This window comes from Varroa jacobsoni, unplaced genomic scaffold, assembly GCF_002532875.2.
Source record: "Varroa jacobsoni isolate VJ856 unplaced genomic scaffold, vjacob_1.0 scaffold_1461, whole genome shotgun sequence".
In the NCBI taxonomy this organism is placed as follows: domain Eukaryota; kingdom Metazoa; phylum Arthropoda; class Arachnida; order Mesostigmata; family Varroidae; genus Varroa; species Varroa jacobsoni.
The window spans coordinates 93298-120104 of NW_019214363.1; the positions used below are offsets into that span (position 1 = coordinate 93298).

Below are 26807 nucleotides of genomic sequence, written 5' to 3' on the forward strand. Positions count from 1 at the left end.
TTGTGAGTTTTCACTGCCAAATACGAGTATCTACTTGATAGCAGCAGCATGAGACGTGCTGATAATTGTTGGCAAACATTATTGACTCAACCTACAACGCAGTTACTTCTAGGCCTAGCATAGACACTAAGTGATGAAAGATTGCTATTTGCGCTGTTGTTAGGCCCATAGCAGAAAATGATAGAACAGAACGAATTATTGTATTGAGCTAAAGTCTGATTAGTGCACCCCTGGCTACTTTAATGACCATGGTTCTTCTAAGCTTGTCTCCTTGTTATCCTGTCTCTATCTGCTGCCTCGCGAACGCTCACCCCTGCGCTCCTAACAACGCCTCGTCTCTACAACAGCTTGTGTATAGCAGGTACGTAAGCTCCAACGCGAAATTTGATCGAACACATTGCAACCCGAACAAGTGGTTTCCAATAAAACAGCCACCACCACCTATGACGTGAAGAATACTACTCAAGTAAGAGAGCGAAAACAAGACGACCAGAAGGTATCACACGTAAATGTGTCAACGCCGTACCCAAATTGTCCGAATCCATTCAAGAGTGAGTTCCTGTAAATGGGCTTGCGCGGTCTGTATGGATCGTATAGTAGTGGTTGCGGTAGTGCTACGCGAAACAGCAAACCGGCGTCCACTTCTCTGCAAAACGTAGCAGACCTTGAGTTGGCATACGACTAGGCAAGGTTTCACGGAAGAAAACAGCGTCCTGTAGAGGAAAGTTGGCTCCAAAGCCCGCTGGATCTAGCTGGCGCTCCATGCTTCTCGATTGTAATTAGTTATTCAGCCTTTGATCAAAACACTTTCGTTCGAAAGGCAACGAGATACACATTAAACAAGACGCCGATGGCACCTGGTACAGATATAACTATGGAGTAGAAAGACGATCGTGCAAAATACGAAATGGTTGCCAGGAGAAAGAAACACAAGACGAAACGAGAAAAGTACATCTAGTATTCTTTGAAGGAAACCTGTAGACAGGAGCGGAGTCTAAAAAGGTAATCGCTGACCAGTTGCCAGGCTAAATGATAGGCAAACCAGGTTGATGAAGGAGGTCGAAGTGAAGTATACTGCTAACCGGTTACCAATTTAAAAAAGATCACCAATCACCGGATGTACGCATGAATCGTCATGGCAACATTGAATACTCATAGCAATAATCAGCTGTATAAAAACCGGACATTCTAGAAGGATCCTAACACAGTCCTCGAGTGTTTAATAGGAACAGTTATTATACCAGCAATTAAATGATTCATCATAAAACAATGTAGCCTTTAATTCCTTCTCTCACTCTTCAGTAACATCTACAGACGTGGTCGTGCCTGTACAGAAAGGCTGTCTACGTGAAACGCTATTACTTATACCACCATCAGATGCGATGCGAAAGGTGCAAACAAACAGACACCATTAGTACAACCACTACAGCTTACGAAAAAAGCACCTAGTGTTCGTAACGAGCATTGGTGGGTTAGGAATCTTATACGTGGTACGTTTTAAGCGCCATATCCGTAGGATTAATCAGCTGTGCTTGATTACAGTTTGACAACAAAAAAAATGGCCGCACATGTACTGTTACGCTATATTAATACACTTAGTCTCACTCAATTCAGTCGGCGATTACTATTATATGTGCGCATCACCTAGTCCTCATCCATTATCCAACTGCAAACATCGAATTCGAATGTCACCGTAAGCGAGGCATCGGCACTTCGCGGTCTCGACAATGAGAGGTCCAACTGATGAGGCCCTTTTGGCCATAATAAATGAATTACCGGATGGCTGTTCCGCAACCCGAACATACAAACATCCATTTCGTTCTGACGCTAAAATTCGGTGGGAAGTCCAAAGTCTGCCGACAGCCATCAGCGTTAACCTTCAGTTCTCCGCCAGAACTAGAGGCGAGCGATAGGCGGACCAAGAGACGGTGAGAGAAAAAGAATGAGTCGCTACGAAAGAGAGCTGCTGCTGCTATTGCTGCAAATGGCTGCGGTTGAGTCTCAACCTTGAACGAAGAGACTTCTGCTCGCATGAGTGTTTTGCAGGTATAAGTTCATGGCTTTGGTTGCAGCGACCGCAATGGTAGTCTCGATAGAAATAGAGGTATTGCTTGCAAGATCGGAGAGCGTTCGAACTACGATGACCTTTGGACGCCTTCGCTATTCTTGCGACCCTTCTGGTAGCGTATCGTCATCATCGTCGTCGTCGTCGTCGTCGTCGTCGTCGTCGTCGTCGTCGTCATCGTCGTAGGCGATAGTGGCAAGTAGAAGACTCTGAAGAGCGAAAAAAGGATGGCAGACTCGACCCACTATGCGGAACCGAAAACAGCTGGACTGGATGCCTAGTAAGGCCGGACTTATCAACCAGATTTTAGAGTAAAAGTTAGCTAATTTAAAATGAGAGAAAGCTACCACCTAGCGGTCTGACGAGAAAGCTAGGCTAGATTTGCTAGACTAGATTGGCCTTACGTGCGATAGCTTAGGTTATAGTGGCCAAGGCTTAGTAGAGGAATGGTAGTGGCAGGTCCCGCAAACTCCCGCCTAGTAGAGAGGGTCGTTCCGTTGGACTGTTCAAGATCACCGCTTGCGTGTAGTTTCATTCCTCTCTAAAAAGCCGTGCCCCGTCCGTTGGCGAAAAGGGGACTAGTGCGGACCTTCAGACTGCGCGGTTCTACTGCTGCCAAGTACCGATTTAGAACTACCCCTCTCCCGTCCATAGAAGGAGCTTTGTCCGTATGCCAACTGGGATAATCGCTGCGGAACACTACCCAGCAGGACCTGTATCATCAACCCACTCGCTCCTAGTAATGCTGCTACACGCAACACTTGGCATTGTTATTCAACGAGTGATCGTGTTAAGGCACACAGCCACAACCAAAAGCGTTCGTTCCTAAAGCGCAAAAGGTGCGTCGAGCTCTGCGCGGGTCCACCGGCACAAATACAGTAAACAACATAGATGCGCCCGGACTGAATGCAAGAGATCCGAGTTTGACGAAATGGTCGCGCAAGTCGCTTTGATATTGTCGCTTTTCTTTTCCTAATATACACTCGAAAAAAAACGCACGCGGTGATAGTTCTGGTCCATGGAGGTGGACAATTATGGAGTGGACTAGTTACTTAGCGGAAAAGGAGCGAGTGGCCGTTCGGCGGTTCGTTGAGAGGTCTGCTATTTCGTGTATATCGAGGGGCAAAAGAATCAATGGAAAATGCTGGCGCCAATATTAGGGGCATTTCTTTTGGTGTTATTAATATCAGAACTAATCAGAAGAAACGTGATGGATGTAGACAAGCAGATATTGCAGTAGACCATAATAGTATCTAGAAGTATTATTTAGTCAAGGGCATTTCGTACTGGATAACAATCATGTATCATTGTCTATTATCTAAAGGCACAGAAAAGCGTTTTAGTATACATGGCTGAGGACAGCATCAAGCGCGATAGTTTACGTACCCTGGAGGTTGTGCATGGAGAAGCTATATGAATCTAAGCGCGCGACCTGAGATGGCTCCACGCTCGAAGCTCGAGCCGGTCCCTGAAATTAGGACGGGTATAGATTCCATCGTTAATATATATTACTTTCACAAAAGCGTAAAACCTTACTGCTTTGCATAGAGTAACTTAGCAGAAAAGCTAAGACCAGACTGTAACAAAACATCTAGAGAGCGCGTAGTACTACACAGAGGTAAATCTGCAACGTTCGAAAGGTTCATTGCAAAATTTGCCCCATTGATTCTAAACTACGGCTCTCTAGTAAATTCGAACGCTGCTAAAATCTGCCGGCATAATGACAGAAATCGAGCGGCAATTCTGATATGACATTGGTTTGATAGATCTTATGGCTTATATTAATATTAGTCTTGACGCCACACAGCCTCATGCACATTTGTCTTCCTTGACCCGAATAGGGTAATGTGTCTAAGGTAACCAGATTGTACTCTGTTTATCGTATATACGATTTTCAGACATATCATAGCGATACTTTTATGTACGTTTGATATAACACCGATAATATTGGTGGCTCGTTCAATATGAAACGCGAGAAACACATAATTTCATATTTCAAATGCAACACTCTACGGCACTTTTCCTGTCTGGTTTCGATCTATGATACTTGTACTTGTCATTAGAATTTGAGACTGTTGACCACTCGGATATCACCGCTGGCGGTTTTAGCTGGCGGGTTGTAGATGAGTCATAAAAAATCGAGATTTTTAACCCGTTACGAGCTTCATCTAGAAAGAACAATAGTGGAGAAAGCTCGCCCTATGCAACGTGAAAATACTCCACTATTTAAAGTTTCACGAAGTAAATTTTGAACTTGAACATGGGCCTCGTGAAGGAATAACTTCCTACGAAGGCGAATATCGAATTGTTGACAGCTGAGATGCAAACCGTTCCCCTCAAAGCTTCTGCGTGTTACACTCAGGCTTTTTGTATTTAAAAACATCCTTCTCAAGCACGTTGATCGAATAAATAAGGTGACAAAAAATCTATAATAATAATAATAATAATAATAATGATAATTTTAGAAAGGATGAAAAAAGGCAGTTTTTGTCACAAGCATCAAATATTGAGTTGTGGCGAAAATTTTACATTACCTGTAGACAGTCATATCAGTGGGTAAATGCAGTTAAGGACATTAATCTCTAAAGCTATTATACGGCCCTAAAAGCTTACGGCGTTTGTTTGCTTATCTAGGCGAGTTGTTATCCATTTAAACTTCATGAATCCTTGAAGTTTACTTTACTTACAACTGAAGGAGAAATTCGAAATTAAGCATCATTTCCATTGCACGATCATGGTCACCCTCATAGTTAGAGTAACCGCAAAAAATTATGGAAAATTCAAGTTTACTATCTTGCCTAATATATTGATTAGGCACACTAACATAACAACGAAAGACGTTCAATAACAGCAACGTAACCTACCATTAGGTCGAGAAAAGTATCATCAAGAAGCAAATTTTCACTTTTTTTGTTCTGACACCACTTCAACATTGTGTTGTTCCTACTGTGTCCTATACGTCCTTCTAGCTAGCAACGAATAATTGTCACTGTCTGGATAAACACAGTCACACACGGTACCGGCACGGACAACGTGTCATGAGCATTAAATCATATGAGTGCAATCCAATCTATCGAACGAACAAACATCGTCCCTGGCTGTCACTGAAACTGGATTGTTTTAAATCTTAGTTAGCAACACTGTATTCTATCTTAACTTCTTCACAATAAACTGTTATGTCAAAAACTAGATAACTGTGCGTTGGGTTTTTCTTTTAACTTATTGCCACTAAAACTTTGTAAACAGATGAGCGGCGATATCACAACATTGGCTTAATCTGTCTTTTTGTTCGACGTGACCATCACAACAGAATCAGTACTAGTTAATAACTGAAAAGCGTAGCCTGCCTAGAGTCTGGATTTGCGGCGCCGTCCGCCAGGGTCGCTGTGATCGGCGTCGAGCATCACCGGTTCTTAGGAAAGGAGGCGTCTGCTATCAGAGGTTATAGCAAACCGAGAAGTGTTTAAGAAACGCAACCGGCCTAAGGAACACAACTAGGCCCAAAAGCGATAGCTCACAACGGGTCAATCAGTTAGCGCTTAGAGTAGAACGCTCACGGTGCTGCGGCCCGTTACCCGCCCCCGGGGCTGTGTCTCAATGAATATACGCTTATTACAGCCGCTTCCGGCGATCGTCACGTGTATTCATGGAACACAGATGACTGCAGGTCAATTTGATTTGGTTATTGTGTAAAAAATTTTTTCTAAAGAACGACATCATCTGATGGGCAGAAGGTGTAGAGATGTAGAGAGAAACATAACATATTGTTGGCAGGATCGTACCTAACAAGCGTTGAACTTGAAAGGGTGTGTGTAATTTAGAAACTGCGCCGTCTGAGTTACGATTAGCGCGTGACCGCTGGATCAATGGCAGTATAGAAATTTTGAAATTGGCTCGGTTACTCTCAATTAATTTGAAATCTTCTTTAGTGTTGTATTCGTTTGTTAGATGAAGAGCAATCACGAGACGTGTGAGAACGTGAGCTACTTCAGGTAGTATATAAAGTGAATAAATTTGGTTCTTTCGTATGAGCTGTTTCTTGACTGTATCGAAAGGGAAAGATATGTTTCAATTTTTCTTTTCTGCATGCCGTGAAAATGCCCTTCCTGATGATCGCGTATAATCAGTTTAACTATCATTCCTTGCGACTACTCATCTTTAGTCGTGTTTAAAATATTTCTCCGTTTATCCGTAAATAGCTTCCAGCAGCAAGTGCGCGTCGAGCGATTTTGGCAGGTGTAAACCCGTTAAAGCGTCACTCAAGCTACGCTAGATATGAAAAATTTTCCCTCTGTTTTGTAGCGATGACCACGACAATCATGGATATTTTCGAACGACTCTTTGATGTTTGTTGCCTCATGAACAGAGAATGAATTTTATTTTGTCCTTTCGCCTGGCTTTCATCTGTATCCCGCACTGTGGCATTGTCTCTAGCAATGCCGCGCACATGTGTCGATCAGGCGTGCAAGGGGGGTGCTGGGGGTTTCGCGTCGCAGTTCGCCCTGCGAACGACCTACTTGATCAGGCGATCAAAAGAGTCTCTGTCTAAATGTGGCAATGCAATCGATTTGGTATCAGCATAAAACTGGTCTAGGTTTTACTGGGCGTGGATCTATTGCACGAGGTGATTTTACGAAGGGTTTCGAAAATCAGACTAATTACGTTCAGTGATGTTCGTATTATGGCTTGCGATCGAAGACCAGAAGCGCGATGAAGATCTCTTCTCGCCATGATAAAAATACTCATTCTGTCGTTCCAGAACTTATCTGTCTGGTATAAGCTTGATAAAAACAAATGGTGTTGGTCGCTACTTGACAACTGAAAATATATAGCTTTCGACACTGTCCAAAGTAGGTCCCGTTATGTGATCTGTTCTAACGGAACTAACAGTTATTAAGTCTATAAGAAGTGTGTAGCTTGATTACAGTTTAAAATACAGAGCGTACCTCGTAATGAAAGTAACACAAATGAGTTCTTCCAGCATTGCTTTCAATTATCTAACATATCAACATTATCACAGGGGTAATAGGTATTATTATTATTAAGATTAATAGCTGCTCGCATAAGTCCCCTTTTATTCCATCGGTTTGTAGATAAGTACAGCGGACCCACTCCGGTTAGGCTCCTAATAAAGGCAAATGCTTGATACAATAGCTAAAAACAAGTGACTCTTGAGATAGGACACGTTCATATAGGATAAAGAGCTAATAGTGCTAGCCAAAATAATCATAAATACATCTACAAAGCGAGGCCTGATTCTGCCTGCTATCACAGCCAATTATTTCTCCAATGATGAACAGATTACTCTTAACGACAACCAGATTTAAAATATATTTGCCACGTTGCAAATAATTGCAAACGTGGTTAGATGAGCGGATAAAGCAATCAATTGTTTTTTGTACGCTCTTTAATTTTTTGTTTGCCATGGCTCAAGTCGCACGGTTCTACATGGTCAAACGTCTAATTCAACCTACTTCATAGAACAACAACCCCAGAAACAAACTGTCAATAATACTCTCTAAAACTCTGCATTCTATAATAGCGCAGGCACTTGCAGTTGATTCTGTTAGGGGCACAGGCGCCCAATCACAGTCTCATTAGACTGTTGGAGAAAATAGAAGTTTTTTGATCTGAAAGCAGATACAAAATCCAATCCAGCTGGTGAAGGACACATGGAATACGGCTTTTGGCCTTCAGACATTTTAAACGGTTTTATGATTCGTTGTAACGGCGACCCATACTTGAGTTTCAGACCACCCTCTTACAACTTTTGACGAATGAAAACTGGAAATACGCGGTGGCTATTGAATGCTCATGATCCACGGGTTCCATTAAGAAAAATCCAATGAACTTCCCTCATGGCAGCCCCATCAGACTTGAGCAAAAGCTTAAAACAACGATATAGCCTGACGCAGAGTATTCCAAACGACATAGAGCCTTCGTAGACTAGAGGTATCTCTCTAAAGCTTTCTAATTTAGGGTCTGGAGTTGCTGTAGGTTTCTTCACACGGAAATACACCGCAAGACCGTTATAGTCGTTGCCCTACATGAAGTCGGTTCTATCCAAAACGTTTCCTCTTAGAGTTTTATCTAAGAATGAGGTTTATCTAAGAATGATGGATAAGAGCTACAACACATATCGGTTCGTGTCTATCGATCTTCTGACTTATTCATATGTTATATATCGTTGACAGTCTCTTTCTAGCTTTACAAAAACTACGCTGTATTCTTAGAATTTCTAAAAATTGTGTTTCCGATTCAGTAGTACGCTGAACCAATTTCATGTTTAAGAACATACTTTGAATGATGCTAGAGCCTGAGTGTTTTCAATATGCACCCGCTGAAATGCTGAGTTGGTTTTTGGTGCAAACGTTTGTTTAACTCTATATTATTATTATTATTATTTTTACTTCTCGTTCGAGCGTTAACTAATATATAGCAATAGACTCCATATAGATTCATTGTAATAGTACTTTGCTCGATGAAAACTTAGGGTATACAATTTCTTTAATAGACAGATACTTTTTCTTCTTGTATTTTTTATTTCACAGTTTTTCTTTACCACTATTAGCTTTATCTATGTCTTCGGAAGTACTTAGAATCATCTGTTTTTAGATGTAACATCAAGGACACGCCGTTACTAGAAGCCAGAATAGGTCTTGTTAATTATCGTTATTATCAAGCTTAATAGTAAATCCTTCTTTGTCTGATTATTATTTTCTACTAGTAGTTTTCTCCAATGATGAGATTTAAACTAGTACAGCGGCATGCTTGTTAGTTATGGCTATAGTCGCAATGCGCTCAAAGAGACTCGCGTTAACGACCCAGGTCACGACACCCGAGAAAAATAGACAGGCATTGTAGGAAGCCACGTGTCGGCTATGTCAAGTTCACGGTAATCTTGAGGATGTGCCTGAATAGGAGCTAGATGGAATATACAAACCGTCCGTCAAAATTTTTCGCTATAATTGAAATTGTAAATCATGCCTTTTCAATGGGTGATTCGAATATCGTTCGATTTGCTGTTCAGCGGGATCGATCACTGTGACGACGTTCTTTTCAGCCGTAAACGAAGACATCAACTAGCATAAGAAAGTGACCGTACACTCTGAGGGGTTTGGTTATCTACCTACTAAGAAAATTCAACTTATGCCTAAATTGTAGGATCATCCAATATTGAAAATCTCGAGTGGAAAGTTTCGTTTGTCAGATACTAAGATGCTCTTTGGTACTTTAACTACAAACTACGACCTGTTCCTGTTCGATCTATTTATGTTTAGGTTTAGGTGTTTAGTTAGGTGTTTAACCCGCAGTTGTTAATACAACGGAACTACTGTTTTTTAATGAATAGTTGTTTTTATTGGTGGTGACAAACAGGTTCGTCTTATCCACAAGCGAAGGGAAATTAACGAATAAGGCACGTAAGACTGCAAACGATACCTGCCTGCGTTCAACGACCGTCGCGAGCGAATAAATAGAAAGAGAAGAATCCGCTCTCCGACAGTAGCTTATTGTAATACATTTGTAATATAGCTGTTAGGGTACGCAACAGGTTTCCACATAATGAGCAAGCTCATTCTAAAACTAGGCCATCCGTAGGAACGGCGGCAGGCCAGGGAATATGCGTGTCCTGTACGAGGTAAGCGCAGAAATATAACATTCTATTTGCCATTGTACCGACATTTTTAGGTACCTCAGCGGTCGATTTTTGAGATTTTTTAGAAATAATAATCGTAGAAAAACATTTTGGTACCGGCCTTTCATTCGATATATCTTGTAATTTCAGGTCAAAAATGTCCTCGCATTTGTTGGCATTTTTTTTGTAGTTTGAGATTCCTGTGTTTTTTGCGGCCTGCTTGATCGCGTATGTATATATATATGCGATCAAGCATGGCTACATCAGTACATCATAATATATATTATGATGTATTGATGTATAGTTATATTTCGTCATAAAAATGTAAATACGAGCTTACTACACAAAATCAAATTGCGAATAATGTACACAGTTATAAACAAAAATTTTTAACTATGACGAATGACGAGTCAAAAAAGGGTCATCGCTTCTTTATTTGCCACATGAAACTTCCTTTAAGAGGCTCCGTGCCCTTCGAACGTACGCGTATTGTTATGGCTCGTGGGCCAGTGGCAGATGGTCGATAGGAGAAAGCTCTGGCCGTCCGGAGGGGCGACATCGAAAGACCTACTGCTGCTCGCCAATCAGGCCCCGTTTTTATCCTGCTGTTCGTCTACCTAGCGCTTAGACGCCTGCGCATAGCATAAACGGAACTTGGGTTAGGGCTCAAGTCTCCAGTTATCAATAGATCGAGCAAGGGCAGTTTCAGACAGGACTGCGGGCGTCCTCTAGCACTACTGTCGAAATGTGAAACGTAACCTAGTCTCTCACTCTTCTCTCGTATGCTAGAAACGATGTACGAACCGAACTGACGTTTGTACTATCCTACTGCTGTTGCTTTTTTACGAAGATCCCAATACTTCGATGACAGTAACAACATCATCGATGGTCGACCGCGACGCGTGCGGTGGTATTAAGCGTCAGAAGCAGCTTGTCGTTCCGGCACGACGCCGCTGCGCTTCACTGCTACGACTCTTGTGGCTAGTGAGTTTTTAGCGCCCGCACACCTGCCGTCTGTCGATGAAGCACGCGCGTGCATCTGGTCACCGCCAAGTAGAAAAAGAAGAAAAATAAAAGAAATGGAAAGAGAATGATAGACTCGTCTAGAGTTAGGCCTTGTGCTACTATGAAGCCGAAAAAGAGACGAAGTTATTTGTGGAGCTTATTGTTAGACTCATATTCATCCGCGTGTATACTTAAGCTTGTATCCATATACATGAACGAGTCTAGAATGAGAGCGGCTTACAGCTCCAGCCATTCGGTCTCTTCGAAGATGGTCTTGTCGCAGTGACCGTCACTGTTGTCCAACGGTCCACTGTCATTCAGAAGTAGACCTTGGCCTGTGTCTATAGAGAGAGATGCAGACACAAGCCGCCGACGACAAGCGGTCCATTATGATCCGTTTTTCTTCGCGCCTGTCGCGAAGCGATTCGACAAACGGATCAGGGGGCGCTAGCGTACCCCCTCCTCCGCAAAATGTTTTACTACACAAAGAGCGCACGCGAGATGCACATGTCTCGTGGACGCCTCGTCAGGTCGGGACATCGACCGATGGGCTAACCAGCCAAGTAGTGAAATATCTAACAATAACCACAACAGCAATAGCGACAGGACGCCTCGAAACAAGCACCACCGTTCTGGTTCTAGTAGGTGATCGAATCTCGCGACTGTACAGAGAATTCAGTATCCACTCCTGTCGAGTAGAGGGTTTTCTTGGCCGGCTAGCTTCGGCGCTAACTGCTGTCGATAGTCTAATGGCGATTGGCGTAAGTTTGGCACTTAGCTTTAGCTAATGTTAACAATGAGAACAATGCCCGTGGTGCATGGAGTCGTCTCCATTGGTTGATACTGTTATTAGGCCATGAACGTAACGGCAAGCTGCTTGGAGCACCGCTACATTGGATGCGCACGGCCAGCGCGGACAAATTATCATGGAACGCAGCACGCGATTCCCGTAGCGGCGATCTATAGGATCGAAAGCAAATAGCTGTTCGACTCTCGGTGCGAAACAATTTTATGCCTTAGACACGGTGAATTATGGACTTGAGTCGTCCCTACTAAGTGACACCATTATATCCTCCTGGATAGATTCATTTGACATGGACACTGGGCATCATTTTAACCCCAATGTAGTAGAATCTAAAAAGTGTTTTACACGGCCAAACTCAATATTTGTCCGGGTCAGGTACGTTGCAAGATTATGCCAACTAAAGGCTAATAGTGTTCGAATTTAACACTGATTTTGTAGTGTTGTTGAATGGATCCGAAGTCGTATGGACACAACGGGGTTACCATTGACCTTGAACAACCTAAATCATAGGAATTATGACCACAACTCGAGCGGCCGGTCAACCTCATGAAGCTCAATCTTGGCCAACTGGCCAGTTTGACCAACAACAGGAACGTTCACCCTAAGTACACGCCAGTGTTTTTGGCGTGCTTCCTTCACTTGCGTAAAGCCTTCCCAAGCCTAATATCAGAGTCATCCTGTGTTTGAGTAGGGATTGTTTTAACTATCTGGCATGCAATGTGCAGGTGCATGCGGAAGGGGCAAGACACGTATATCCTGCATGGTTCATGATTTGATTAGCTAATCGACGGAAACAAGTGCAGGAAGCGACAGGTCCGTTGTTATCCCGTTTGCGTATATAGACTAGTTGTAGGTGGGCGTAGGCTCTAACATAAGGCTATGAGAAGGCCCGATACGGTGTACTCTGTCTCGGACTATATCCCAAAAAGCTGTCGGATAAGACCACCGGCAACGAAATCGATAAAAATATTGCGTTGTGAGCTTTTCTTCACCACTTCACTTTTTGTTTAATAGTTAAACAGTTTCCCAAAAGAGCTCCCCTGGTCAGCAGCCCTCTTGACTTAGAGCAATGGGCATATAACACTCCCGTATGGAAGCGGATCGGAGGAGCGATCGAATGAGATTGCCTGTTCGTGTGTTCCGCGATTATAGACGGTTTCAGTTATGGTCTCACATATATGTAGTGACCACTGTTGAGGAAATGTTGTAAATAGCTTCTAGCCGATATTGTTCTCATCACCATAGATATTAGTAACAGGTAAAATTAAGAAAATATATGGTGATGGGTACTGTGAAACGGCGGAACGATCTCAAATGCGATCTATCGTATATTAGGGCTAAACACTAGGAGCATCCTACTTAGCACTACGCAAGCCAATCGTAAGCGCACTAGTGCCACAGACTTCTAGCATATATGATGTCAGTTATTAAAAAAATATCTCTCCCCTTTGCCTGGCGAAAGTCCTGTCGCGTAATTATTTAGATATGAAAAAAAGATTTTGCGGTAGCCGTATTGTTTAAGACAATAACACTTGAAACAACTCTATAATAGTATCAATAGCCCATTGACGGATCGAATTAAGGTTTGGCTGAATTTCGCTGTCGATACTGTCAACGAAGTCATACTCTTTCTATGACAACGTTCGCGTAGTATACGGTGGTTGACGGGCCTGAAGTGATATCATAGCCGTTCTGCATGGATGCACTTTTACCTCAAGACCTAGTTAGCCTGTTGGGCACAACGATCTCTTTCTACTCTTCACCTCTATTCACGCTATTCGGATGTTCCCTTCTGATAATAAATTAGTTAAACTAGTTAAATAAAGTTATGCGGACCCTGACAGTAAAAGCCATTTCATCTTTCTTCAATTTAATTGGGTTTGTCTAGCATCAAGCACAATGGTGTACCATGCGAAGTGGTCCCCTGTTGCGAATAGAGAGCTCTTCCGGGACCTTCCCAATGGAAATCGAAACGAATCACCAACACGATGGCCATTTTAACCTCTGCTGTAAGCATTGCTCTGCTTACGAAGTGTAGATGTGTGATTGTTTCGCCAGTGGCTCATTCGCTCGGCGTTCAGGCCCTGCTGAATTAGCTCACTGGCTGCATGTGACAACAGGATGGCCCTGCTTACGTCTCGCGCGAGGCCTCTTCGACTCTGAAGTAATGTTCTGTCAGCTACATTCTCGTTGGCCGCTGGCATTAACCAGTATACCAAGCAGTCTGTCTATTTTTCTTCTACGTTGCTTTTGCCGTTTATTTCCTCTTGTGCCTTTCGTGGACGGCGGCCGCGAATCATGCTTGTACTAGCCAGGTCTGGTGCTCCAGCGAGCTGCCGTCATGACCCTTCTATCACGAAAACTATATGCTGCCAAGCTTTCACCCCCCCCCCCCCCCCCGCTTGACTTGCACTTACTATTACCTAACTCCAAATTACTAAATAACACGACAGAGCATATCAAAGAAGGAAGATCAACGACAACAGAGGAAACTAGCTCAACGAAGCCCCGGCCTAAGATAAATGTAAGTAAGTGATGACTGTAGGCCACTGAATAGCATGTAGCCTAACGCCCGAGACAAGCCTTTTGCACGCTGCTGCGAATGCTCTATTTTCTACCAATACGACCATTGGAACTTCTCTTTTTCGTACTGTCCTGAATCCCCTATAATGCCTTAATTCGTGCGTCGCGATTGCCTGCTGTCCTCTGTGTCATCCTGTTTATTTTCGGAGAGTAATTTCGCCTCCAGCATCCTTCTAGGTTTCTTTCTTATTCAATCTACTTTATTCAACGTGGTTCCTTGACTTGCTCCAGGCCAACACAGGAGACGATCTCGTCGCTGTCATCAAGTTAGATTGAATCGAGAAGCGGCTTGGGTGTTTAAATGCTGGCGCCGTACAACAAGACGATGACGCCGGACATGACGAGCCTGAGAACAGGCAGCGCAGGCTGAAAACAAAAGAACTCCATGGTCTTCATATACACGTCTTCGTTCAGCTGCTCTTGCGATGAGGTACTGAAGCGCCTAACGTTGCGTCGTTGACATTACTTGTAGTGTGTTCTCTTGTGAGAGAAGGCAGAAGCTTTGCTCGTACTTACTTTCGATGGGGTTTCGATGACATGTCGTTGCTTCGTGTGTCATCGGTGTGTTAGTCGGTCCGATCTCAGACACTACATCTATATGTACCCTTACGCAAGAAAGCACGCACATACCCGCGACTACTGGTGCAGTTGTAGACCACCTCTTATCGAAAAACTAGGTAGAGCCTCGGGCATTGGATAGATACCCTAATTAGCTTACGAGAGCAGACCTGCTGAATAGCTCCTACCATGGCTTTCATCCACCTTTAGATCGCCGTGGGGTGACTCTCCAACAGAGTGACTGATACATGCTAGGCAGGTCTGGAGTTACGACACCGTTCTCTACGCGTGCACCACTCTGTTTGGTGGTGGCGTAACCAATTCACATAGGACATGGATATTATTGGATATGTGAAATATACATAACGAAACGAGGCGAGACAGTTCAACAAGGAAGGTTAAAATAGGTTTTAAATGAGAGTCTACATGTCTTCACGCAGCCTACTAGTAAGAAGCGTTAAAGCTGTTAATCACATGTATCACGTTTGGTATTGTTTAATGAAATGGAAAAACAATACCCTTTAGCAGATAGTCGTATAGTTACAAGTAAAACACCCCTATTTGTGTGTTTTAAAGTAGACTGATGTTTTAATATTATCATAGTAAAAAGGTTTTTATATGAGAGCTGACCTATCTTTAGAATGCCTTGGTGAGTTTTGACGATTCTACATAGCAATATTTGTCGTCGTACAGGTGAAGAGCGATAAGTCCTCATTGGTTTTATTTGGGTTAGGGCTAAAGCCAGCTTTCGTTCTTTCTAAGATCGTTCTACAATTTGGTAAAATCGAATGCAATATTTCAGCAGTTGTTTGCCTCTCGTTATTATTGTTGTCGTTATTATAAATATGGTGTTTAAAACTTAGCCCTCCCGGACCTACATATAGCCCACTTTGAATAGACAAGCAATACTGGCACAACGAAGCCCTGCATAATACGACCAAATACCTTCAGATTTGCCCAAGTAGGATACTTGAAGGGTACGCAGTTCTTAAGCCATCTCAGACGATTTCATTTAGACTAGTGATGCGAATACTAGTTTTATATAGATACGCCTCCCCTCTTTGGTAGCCTGTCGTGGGTGCTATCTTCATTCTTTAAAGCCCTACTACGGCTTCTTTTGCACCAGCGTTGTACGAACTCGTATTTAGTTTATACGCTTCGGAGAGGTTCTTAAGCGCAAAACCATTGGCCAGCTTCATTTTCCCCTACTTTTTCCCCCCTGAGGGCTCTTACAGGCGACTGGAAGTGGTCGCATTGTCAGGCTTTACCGCTAAGGTGGTCTATCAGTCGTTTGTATCGCTCGTGCTATCGAAGTCAGCATTCTATGATCAAGTGTTTTTTTATGCAAGAGATAACCATTGCATTGTATTAGAATGACACGTATTTAGGTTAACTAAGCGTAGGGAATTTTTTCTGGGATAAGCAAGCAGTAAAAACAGATAGGTTCTAAAATAATATATTTTGTTAATATATGAGTATAGAAACGAATAACAATTTACTTCATTGACAAAAAAATAATCTAATATCATAATATAAATAATAGGTATTTCAATATAACAATAGGCAAAGTAGTTGTTACACATTCAACAATGACTATTGTAGATAACGTTGGTCACAGGGTCCAACCAGCTCTAACAGCTAAAATTTCTACTGGTGCCATACTGAGAAGGCTCAAGTGGCTATCCTAGTCAGCCGCGTAGGTTGGTACGCTCTTCGGTACGATTCTGCAATACCAGCTCCGCTGCTAGTCTCGTCGCTGACCTTTTTCGGCTTACCCCCTTTTGCGTATTAGCGAAATGAAGACAAAATCCTAAGGAGAAAAAAACCATCCTAAGTGAGGTAATTGATAGATCGGATCCTCGGACATTCACTAAGCCTAGCGTATCCTATTCCACTTTGGAGATGAGGCTTCGATACACTATGAAGACTGTCAAACACTTCGAGATCTTGGTGGTTTTCTCGAAAGCTGCTCGATCCACGGATTGGAAGAGCCTTTACTTGAGAAGGAATATGGATAGGTCCTATTGTGTGCTCTGCCCCATCCTGAACTGAGGCTGAACTCAGCTCAACGTCAAGGTAACTTAATATGATGACCTGGTGCCTGTTGGCAGCGTAACTCCGTTGAACGGCGGACCCACAATGAAGTCCGGCTAGTCGGCTGGACACCACTAGATAATATATCTAGCAGGAAGCCACGAAGAGCATTATGCAGTGTTCTACCCGTCCCGCTAAGTTCTGCTTCTGTGCTTGTATGCCCGCGAGCCATCTTGCGCGAATGAGTAGTTTAGAGGGGAATGTACGCTACGAATTCTGTTAACGGTAGCTTGTGAAAAAGCAAAAAATAATAATATCATATCTTGATACTATATACGGTCCAATGCGAGAAAAGAACGGTAGCCACTCATGTAGATAAGATACGCCATTGAATATCAAAGGGGGAATGTCTGGGAAAGTAAAAACAGAAGCAATAATTCATCGGTTAATTGAAATAGAGGCGACAGTTAAGAAGGATAATATGAAAAAAAAAAAAAAAAAAAAAAAACGGATAGACGAAACGTTCATTGATGATACATACATGAAGAGTCCCGTTTGATACTTTTGGTTTTTTCATTACGTATTTCACTGATCTTTTCATGACCATGCAATGCACACCACTTACAAAACCTCTATTTATATCGGATATACATTAGATATTGTACATCCATTTCAAATAGGAAATTGATGTTCGCATACTTAACATGTAGGCACAATATCTCGTAAAACTTGCCAGCCTCGAGCTCGATCCGCAATACATAACTTCAGTACAGTTGCTACGGTCATAGTAGTTCTTATTTTCATTCCGATTTTTCACGTATCAACACCGCCATTAATCAATAAGTTTCTTTCAGTCGCGTTCTAAATGTGTCTAAACTAACTCAGGCAGCATAAATTGGTGGGCGTAATTTTGTCATTAACTCGTTTGCGGTACACCTCTATAGAGCTGTTTGCTGGCTGTGTGGCTGAGTATATAGCAAGCAAGCTCACTTTGCCAGGTACTTTGTGCTCATTGTTTCTTATGTCTTGAAAGTAGGCAAGATCGATGTCCGCCTGCTGAAACTTATCGATGTCCGGGAAGGACAGTGTCAGACCGTACACTGGGGTCCGTGTTTCGAGGAGGCTGCACTCCCTAAAGGAAAAAAAGATTCTATGATTCCCCAATCAATCTGCCGTATAACAACAAATACTACTACCCCATTTTCTGGTGGGGGGCAAAAGGACTGGCTTGTTCGTCTCTGGTCCTAGCTCCTACTTACTTGCCCTCTATTTGGCCCACTGTCTTTCTCTCTTCTTTCTATTTTCCCACTTCTTTCAACTCCAAGCTTTCTTTTCCTTGCTTCCCTCGAGCTAAAACAACCAACATCTGTTCAATAGAATCTCCGCAGCAGCGTCAGTTTCCGGTTCGTCGGCACGCCATCTCTGCGGAAATTCACATTTATTCCACCTAATCTCACCTCTACGGTGGAAATATACAACAACAACGACCATAAAAACAATCCATGCTGCTGCTTTGTTCGTTACCGATCTGCTTATTTCAGCTAGTATTGCCCCCACTGCCGCCGCCGCCGCCTACTCGAACAGCATACTGAGCCGATCGCACTATTAAACTTGCGCAGGACAATGGCCACCCAGTTTACCGGTACCACTGCTACGTCGGCTTTCCGGTTTCGGCAAGAGACAGCCAGGTGGGTGCCCAGCAACGAACTGCCATGACCAGCGAGAGCCAAAAGAAGCTAAACCCAGTCCTAGACCCTATTTCCATGGCCGTCCGCTAGCATCCTTCCGTCGACGAACTCTGCGAAATCGCCCTGATACAGCGTCAGTACGGCTGTAAGTTTGAACCTGGCCTCTGGGGGCGCGAGTACTTGACATGACCCCAATCTCGAGCTGCCTGTTCTGGTCGTGGTCCGACAGATATTATAGAGTAAAGGAAAAAGGGCTGGCTCCTGGCAACAGACAAAGACGAACAACGGAACCAGAAGGTGACTGTGTAAGGAAGATGGGTTGAGATGTGAAGGGCTTACTGGGGGAACTAAAGCATCGCGATGATTTCCACTGCTCTTGAAAGTCGGTCGCTTGCTGCTACAACCAAATAATTTCGTGAGAAACTTTGTCAAAAACGAACTCTATGTACTCCTAGAATACACGGACAATCACCGTCGAAATTTGCAGTCCAGCAGGTAAATCACGCGGAAATGTATAAACACATTCAGATTTCAAATTTACAAAAGTAGCTACGTTTTTTCTTACTCACAGCGTAAGTACGGAGAAACGTAGTTACTTTTATGATAGCATCCAATAGATGCATTCGTTGATAGTGTCGGTTTTTTGTGCGCTGCGGAAGCCAGGTGAGACATATCACATCTAGCTAGAAACATGCCCATGACCACAGATAATTATTACTGATTATGCTCAAAAAGTCCGCTGATGAGGTGAGTCCCTTATACGGTTCTATATTTAGTGCTTGCCTCGGAAAGGCGGGTGCCCCTCAATATATAATACATTGAGGAGCACCCGCCATAATAACAGATGAAACACGTATCGCAAGACGATTTAACGTAACAGTTAGAACGACCAGCAGGCATATACGTACAGCCGCACCCAAGATGGATATTCGGTTGACGGGGTGAAATTTTCGAACAACAGCGATGAGAGGGAGTGCTCTAACTTTCTGGCGCGCTTATTTCCTTTTAGATGCGCTCTTACGATCTCTCGTTAATACGATATAAGCAAACAGAGGACTGACTCCTCTCTCTTTTGCAAATTTATTTTAACGGTAGGAATGGCTGTGTTGAATATCATGATCTGCTGAGGAAGAAAAAAAAGCTGAATAACAATGTTTAAGATAGAAATGTGTGTATTCTCACGTTTGTACTTGTTATTTAGGTATAATAAACTGTTTTTTTCTCACTTCAATTCGTCGTGTAATGTAGTAGGTATAATGGCTGGGATCGTAACAAACCAACAGGATTAGCTATAGCTCAGCTCATCAATAACATCCGTCGAAGTTTACATTCTCCTTATGTGAACGTACACAACTATCATGCACTGAGATGTACTTGATATATTTGTATCAAGCTGAAGAAGCTCTAGCGTGGAAGTACAGGTGTGGCTTCGGTAGCGAGGGTGCGAGGTAGCCCTGATTTAACGAAGCTTTGATTAGGCATCAACGAATTTTACACCGAAAGGACTAGTGGCATTGGCGGGAATGCGTTATGTATAATAAGCACCCTCCTCACACAAGCATCATCGTGCCTTCAATGGCTTCTAGTAGGAAGGACACCCACAGTCCTACCGGATACTGCCTATATCGGGTTGTTTTCATCGTTGTCTTATAAAGTCACTAAATATTTGCGTATGCGGCTGTTTGATCGAACGTGGACTAGACCTCGTCTTCGAAACAGCTTGAAACACAGCAACGTTGGAGGTCCAATTTCGGTCACACGAGAGTTCACCGACGATCGATCCTGCTTCGAAAGCTTCGAGAGAAAGAGTAACCGCTGCCTCAACGAATATCTCAGAAAGAGCAGTCTTCAACCCCAAAAGGTCACAGACTGAAGTCAAGCAACGATAGCACACAGCACATCTCCAGAATCCAGCCCATTATTCAGATAGGTAGTTGAGTCGTTTTCACATATGGAATTCACCGTTGCGACTACTGCTGTTGCCGCAGGCGGCGGAATTCATTTGTCGAAGGAATTGACGCAGCTGAAAGCTCTCAGAGTCCACGACCCTTTCAACGTGGCCTCCGCCATTAACTAACCGACGGAAAGAGTCTCGTTTAGCAGAGGCAGCCAATTACCATTAACTACTATCACAACCGTTGCAGCCAGAATTCTGAAACAAAACTGAAATGTTGTTGTCTGCTTGTGTGTGAAGCAATGTCTCGGTCAGCTGCGACCCGTGGAATTCCGTTTCGACCTCCCTACAGCCAAATTTCGGAAACGACTCGCGAGTCGCGTACCCCCCAAGGGGAAAGCTATTTCTTTAACGCGCCTGCTGAGTAGCATAAAGACAAAAGGAATGGCACTTCGGTAGACAAAGGCATTTCGAATAGGAGTGGTTGTACGGTGTAGCAGTAGAACTAACACGTCGTGGTAATAATATCGCGGTAGCAGTACAAGCGAAGACAAGTAGAAGGCGAAAATCGCATTCAATACAAAATGGTACAGCGTTTGCGAGATGCACTGAGCTGAAGGCGTTCCTTTGTGGGAATCTGTTTTAGTTCGTATAGATTCGTTCGATTCGGCGATAGCGACGGCGATTGATAATATCTCTCGACCCTGTTTAGAAAAGTTTGAATGGGGTGCCCGTATTCGAATAAGGGAGATTGTTAACTAAAACGATTAAGTTTAATCAGTCGTGTAAGAAGAAGCCAGTACAGGAAAAGTTTATCGATCTCGCGTTTAATTAACATAATGCTCCATGCAGGGTATTTGGTCCAGTTACCGTTATAGTGGCTCTTCGACATATTTCTAACCCAATCTCATTCATGATGTGCAACAAACGCCTCATTCTGCTTTCCCGCGGAAGCAATAAACATGCGGAGCAAAAAATAGCGAATGGTATTCCATATAAAGGAATAAAGCCGTTCCATTGTCACTGTAGGAATACTCCAAGCGTGACTAATATTCTGAAAACATCATTACACCCGAAGACAATGTCACTTCAGGCGATCCACTCGTGTACGGCAATGACGCTCGCGTCTCAGCTATTCGTTGGCTTCCGTTGAAATTGAAACAACCCTAACATACTTTTACCCCTGATTATTTAATTCTACCCTCGACAAGATACGAGCTACTGGAAGCGCTGCAAATGCGTCTCTTGACAACGTTTCGGGGAAAAGCGGTAGCAAAATGCGTTTAGTCGCGTCGCTACTACTTAGCTAGCGTATAACTGTTCTGTACTAAAAAGTGAGTAGTAAGTGGACTCCAATACATTCAGGCTTAATTTTGTGTACTTGCCGCACGTACATATGTACGTACGTACAAAAGACGCGGATAGGCCGAGACTTCTATTCCCATTCAAAGAAATGTCAACCTTCAGTCGGCAGGCGACTTAACGTAACGATGTCGTGATCTTGACGGATTCAAAGATGTCTACTGCGATTACCTAACTGGAAATCGCGAATAGGTTATGATCTAAGCGAAAAAACAAGGCGAAGGTTCATTGGCTCATCAGAAGAATCTATCGAAATCGTGTCTACTGTGTGGAGGATTCAGTAAATCGAAACAAGAATGCGCAAGCGTAATTTAGATAATTGCAATAAACTGTTATAATAGTTAGACCCCTGTAAGCAATGGCCATGGCAGTGAAGGACTACGCGTTCTAATTTCGGTCAATTCACCTGGGCTGACGAACATATCTGTTCACTGAGGAAAAAAGATTCTGGGCAAGATTCATATCAAAATTCGAAAAGTGGGGTTTATGCTGGACTTGGCATTAGATCGTCATCGTTATATTAGCTCGACTGCAAGAACACTAATGTCGCAGTTGGATTGTTATCACAGTGTCTACTACAGGCAATCCTGCTTCGATGACAAGGCACAGCGTTGTCTTTTCGCGGAGACTTTAAAATAATAAAAAAATACTTACCCAGAGAACATTCATCTTATATACGTAAAAGTAAATTATACTTATTTAATTTGCTCGTCGTTATTAAAAACACAACTTCCAAATTACATTTGTGACAACGATCAGCACGTGTATCCTTTACTTCGACAATACTAGGTATTTATTATATATGTGTATACATTATTATAGTGTCATATTCAAGATACGATCGAAGGAAACCTAAAAAAATAAAGGAATATAAATATATCAGGTTTTAAGTTAATAGATTACGTTTCATTTGTTTTTCAAGGGACAAGGGGGCTTGTACCATTATCGGGTTTTCACTTGGGTCCCTACCTACACATGAGCATACGTGCTTCAGGCTAGGCAAGTCGATCGCGTAAGGTAAGCCGACGCCCAATATTAATTCTGAGTTAGACCCCCCCCCCCCATATCTTATTTCAGATGTTACCTTTTTACCGTCACACACCTCTGGTCTTTGATCCCTTTTCCTTTTTTCAGACTTGTTCACTGCTAATTGCGTTTCTCCTTCTTTCGTTCCTTACCCCCCCCCCCTTTTCTCTTACTTTTCTGCTAGTTGTATGTGTTCTTAGGGGTGCACTATGGCTATGTCAAGCCTTATTACAACTGTTTGCAATCAGGCCCAGGCTGTGCCTATTTTGCGTCAAAACTGCACACCGTATTTTTGCGCTGAGTTTTTCTGCTCACAGCTTATCTGTAAGCCAGACACATACTTGTCGTCTCGCATGAGCAGACAAACTGACAGTTTCTGACAATGAGAAAATGATGAAAGGAGAAGGAAAGCTCGACGTAGTTGTCCTCAATTTCACTGGCCGCGTCCAATTCCAAAGGTCGATACGGGTACCGTTGTTTTCTTTGAATGACGAGTTTTTTTTGCGTTTGATTGATTCATCCAAGCGAGAAGCGAAATGCTTTTACTTTTGCAGCACGATTCCAATACAGCTACATACGTGTAATGTTATGCATAAAAAAGTGAGGGAGAAAAAGAGCGTGTCGAAAGAGGCTGGTAGTGCTAAATCTTATAGTGTACGAAAGAGTGCGCTGTGTGTATCAACAACGACGAGCAGCACACAATAGAAGCAACTCTGAAACATACCCAATACTCCGACATCCGGAGACCGGAAAGGTTCGCGCCAAGGGGATCTTCTCTTGACTACGGGGAACCGCAGTCGTTTCCATGGAGAAACCACCACAACCTACTTGCCTCCAGATAGCACCGAAGGTCAGGCTCTAAAGCGCTTAACCTGTCTCCCCTACGACTCAAGCTTTGGGACCCAAAGCCCATAGCACTCATCAGACCCCCACGGTTTTAGTCTGTTTGCAACCAAGCACACGATTGTCGTTTTTTCCTACTCTCTCCCGGCCGTCAGTCTTCCTTCCCGTCTGCAATTCCCTGGTCGCTGCAACCAACAGCTTCCCAATGTTTTTCCCTTTCGCTACCCCAGGTTATTTGCTGATTGGTACCTTTTGTCGGCACGCAAGGGTATGCCGGAGTATGTTATTGAAGCTTTCATCTATAATTTCCTATGCTACGCCCACAGTCAAAAGCATCGGGGGTCACTCGCACGCAAAACGCGCCAATTTGGCTTACGCCCTCAGGAGGCGAGGTCACCCCTTCGATGGACATACAACACGTTCTTCTCTACATCGATTTACTTTTGCAGGTCAGCTTACCTCAATGCTATACAGCTCCAGTTAACAACAAGGATGAAGTGACAAGTGTGGAACGTTACTGCGGCAAATTTCGGAAGGCAGGGATTGAATTAAAAAAATAATATGAGACGTATTTAGACAAATTAAATGATAATATGGGTTTTTATAATTTAGAAGTAGCTCTACGGCGAGAGAAAAAGAAAACCGCGTGCGCCAAACATAACTATGTTGGATTTTTTTTGGCTTGAGTAATACGTTTTTGCTAAACAGAGGTTATGCAGATATAGGTGAGGTAGTGCCCGATCAAACAATAGCGCGATAACTTTTCACGGTTTGTCACAATTATTTCAATAAAAATTAAGTGTTCCATGATAGAATTCCTGTTCATATAACTTATGAAAGTTACCATATATGCAGAGCGCAATAAATTAAGATTTGACCCAGTTTCGTTCTGACACCGTCTAGCACAACTAATGTTAAGCCAGTAAAGTCTGAAAAAAAACAATTGATCATTCCTCAATTGATTATTTTGCTAACCAAGGAAACAATATCGGCATGAGGGTAATTATTCTCAGGAATGAATTTCTCGTATGAGGCAGGTAACGCAGTTCGCAGAGGTACCGACGAGAATGGGGCATAAGCAGTCGCGTGGATCGATGTTACGCTATTTGCGAGTATACACAATCACACGCACAGAGGAACCTACGTTGAGACGTGATGTCGTACAATCAAGCCTCACTTGGTGCCATACAAACGCTCTGTTATTATATCGCGGACCCTGAAAGTCTAGAAGGTCCCCTGCGTAGCTGCCGTTGACGTCTGTACAGGTTTCAGTTTTGTCAAAGCTTTATACCGGCGTAGTCCGAGCTAACGATGATAAGTCAACAGCTCTCGTAGTTTGTGTTACGGCTTTTATTATGGTTATGGGAAGTCCAAGTATCAATAAATGTTGGTTCGGAACTATCTCTCTCTGCGGTGTCCATTGTTACGATTGTTGATAAAATAAAGGTCTTTGATACTTAAGTAATCTCGGGGAAGCAAAATACCAGTCTCGTTAAAGAGGGATTAAGCGTAAACTGAGTTACCACAGTTTAACGATATTTGATAAGATAGATAGACCGACCTCGCGCTTCGAATGCAAAATGGGCTAATTACCAGAGGCGGAAAAGTGCTACTGTTTGCTTAAACCCGACCCAGCTTGCATTACTTGTATTCGTCATAAATACTCTAAGCACACGTACACGCACTGCCACTCACACATTATAGTACAAATCTGCTACCTGGCCAATAAAGCTCCTACCTGACGAATAGAACGATTCCATATTTTAACGTCCAAGCATTTAATTCAGTAACGGCGAGCACAATATAGTGAAATGATTGAGAGAAACCATTGAATATTACGTTTGCTGATTCACTTTGCTCCTGCCGTTTTTCCATTTCTCCTAACGCTCACGTCGGCATACGTCGTTATCATCACCTTAAGGACATTTTTGCTAGCTGACGTGCGCTCATTCTGGGTATTGTTCGCACATAATATGCACAACCGACGCGATCAGAGCGTCGGCCGCCGCCGCCGGTCGGAAGCTCTCAGTTTAGTGGCGCGCACCAAATCCTCTCGAGCGTTGCGTCTCCCATTAGGGCTATGTGCATTGTGCGTACAGCGGATTATGGCGACATGGGCCTGGCTTGGTCGACAGCCCCGGCGTGCGCTAGCGGAATCATGCATAAACTCTTGTGAAACCAGTAAACGAGTTTATGCGGAATCACGTCACCCGTTAGACATTCCCAGAGGATTCCGCGACAGCGAGAATTCACGGAAGATTCTATCTCTGCGGTGGAAGATCACTGCGCGGGGTGCTTGAGCAGGGTGCATCGCGCTCCGACTGAAGAGGAAGTGAGCAGTACGTACCGGCACAACTATCGTTCCCTGCCATTAAACAGACATCGTTTGGTCAAAATGACAATAACGTTACTGTTTCATGGATAGTTTGGCCCTGTGCCGCGTAATCTCTTGTTTAACGGTAGAAACATTCAGAGGCTCAGCTCGACAACGGACAGATGCACAAGCGGTCGGATAGAGTAATTGGAGGAAAAGATAAAGTAAGAACCTAGAGGCGTGATCGGACGAGGGAAAAGGAACAAAAGTAGAGAAGTACACCGACATCAAACGTATTACGGCTTTTATTCTCAAGAGAACACTTTCAACTTTTCAGACAATCGCTTATTTACCAGCCATTTAACGGATCTCATTCGCGTTTTAGAGAATTGATAGATGTTATTCCTATTATTAACCTAACCTATTTTAAAGTTGATGTGATCGGATGTGTTTGTAAGCTTAACGAATTAACGTAATTAGGACGTATTTTGTTAAACTATATTTGACCTGATTGGTGTAGAAAAATTATTGTGAATTTAGGTGGCCACATAAAATCCTGTGGTCTATAGCGAGTACGACTTGGGATCAATATGTACACAAACCAATTCGAAAAGGGCCCCATCAGTTTCGTGTTCTGGTTTAGATCGAACGGCAGAAACGGGACACTCATTTTAACCACGGCTAATGCCACGGGTTTGACACTGTCGCCAACAGAGGTTTTCCTATCGCTCTCTTACACGTCATTGACATTGTTCTACTGATATTATACATACATTATTGACACGTTCATTGTGCACGACACCTTGTACGCTAAATCTATTCCAGCGCGACACGGTAAGGGGACAACTGTTAGGAAATTCTTCGAAAAACTCAAAATCGCGAACATACATTTTTGCTTTAACCCATGGAAACTTCGCGCCAGGTTGACATTTTCTTCTTTATTCTCGGCATATTTAAATATAGTTATACATTTTGTTCACACGTTGAGCCACTC

At 43.1% G+C, this 26807-nt stretch overlaps 1 protein-coding gene and 1 long non-coding RNA gene across 2 annotated transcripts in view; one reads left to right on the plus strand and one right to left on the minus strand.

Annotated features, from left to right (window-relative positions):
- pico (ras-associated and pleckstrin homology domains-containing protein pico) overlaps positions 1–26807 on the minus strand; it is a 178274-nt gene that overhangs the window by 9691 nt on the left and 141776 nt on the right. Inside the window, exon 2 of the mRNA XM_022850432.2 lies at positions 3452–3533. Coding sequence (XP_022706167.1) covers positions 3452–3533 — 82 coding nt within the window. The remainder of the gene's footprint in view (positions 1–3451; positions 3534–26807) is intronic.
- Positions 33–24906, plus strand: LOC147752143 (uncharacterized). The gene is made up of 3 exons (XR_015314912.1): positions 33–361; positions 22553–22647; positions 24537–24906. It is a non-coding gene; the product is annotated as an uncharacterized LOC147752143 (long non-coding RNA).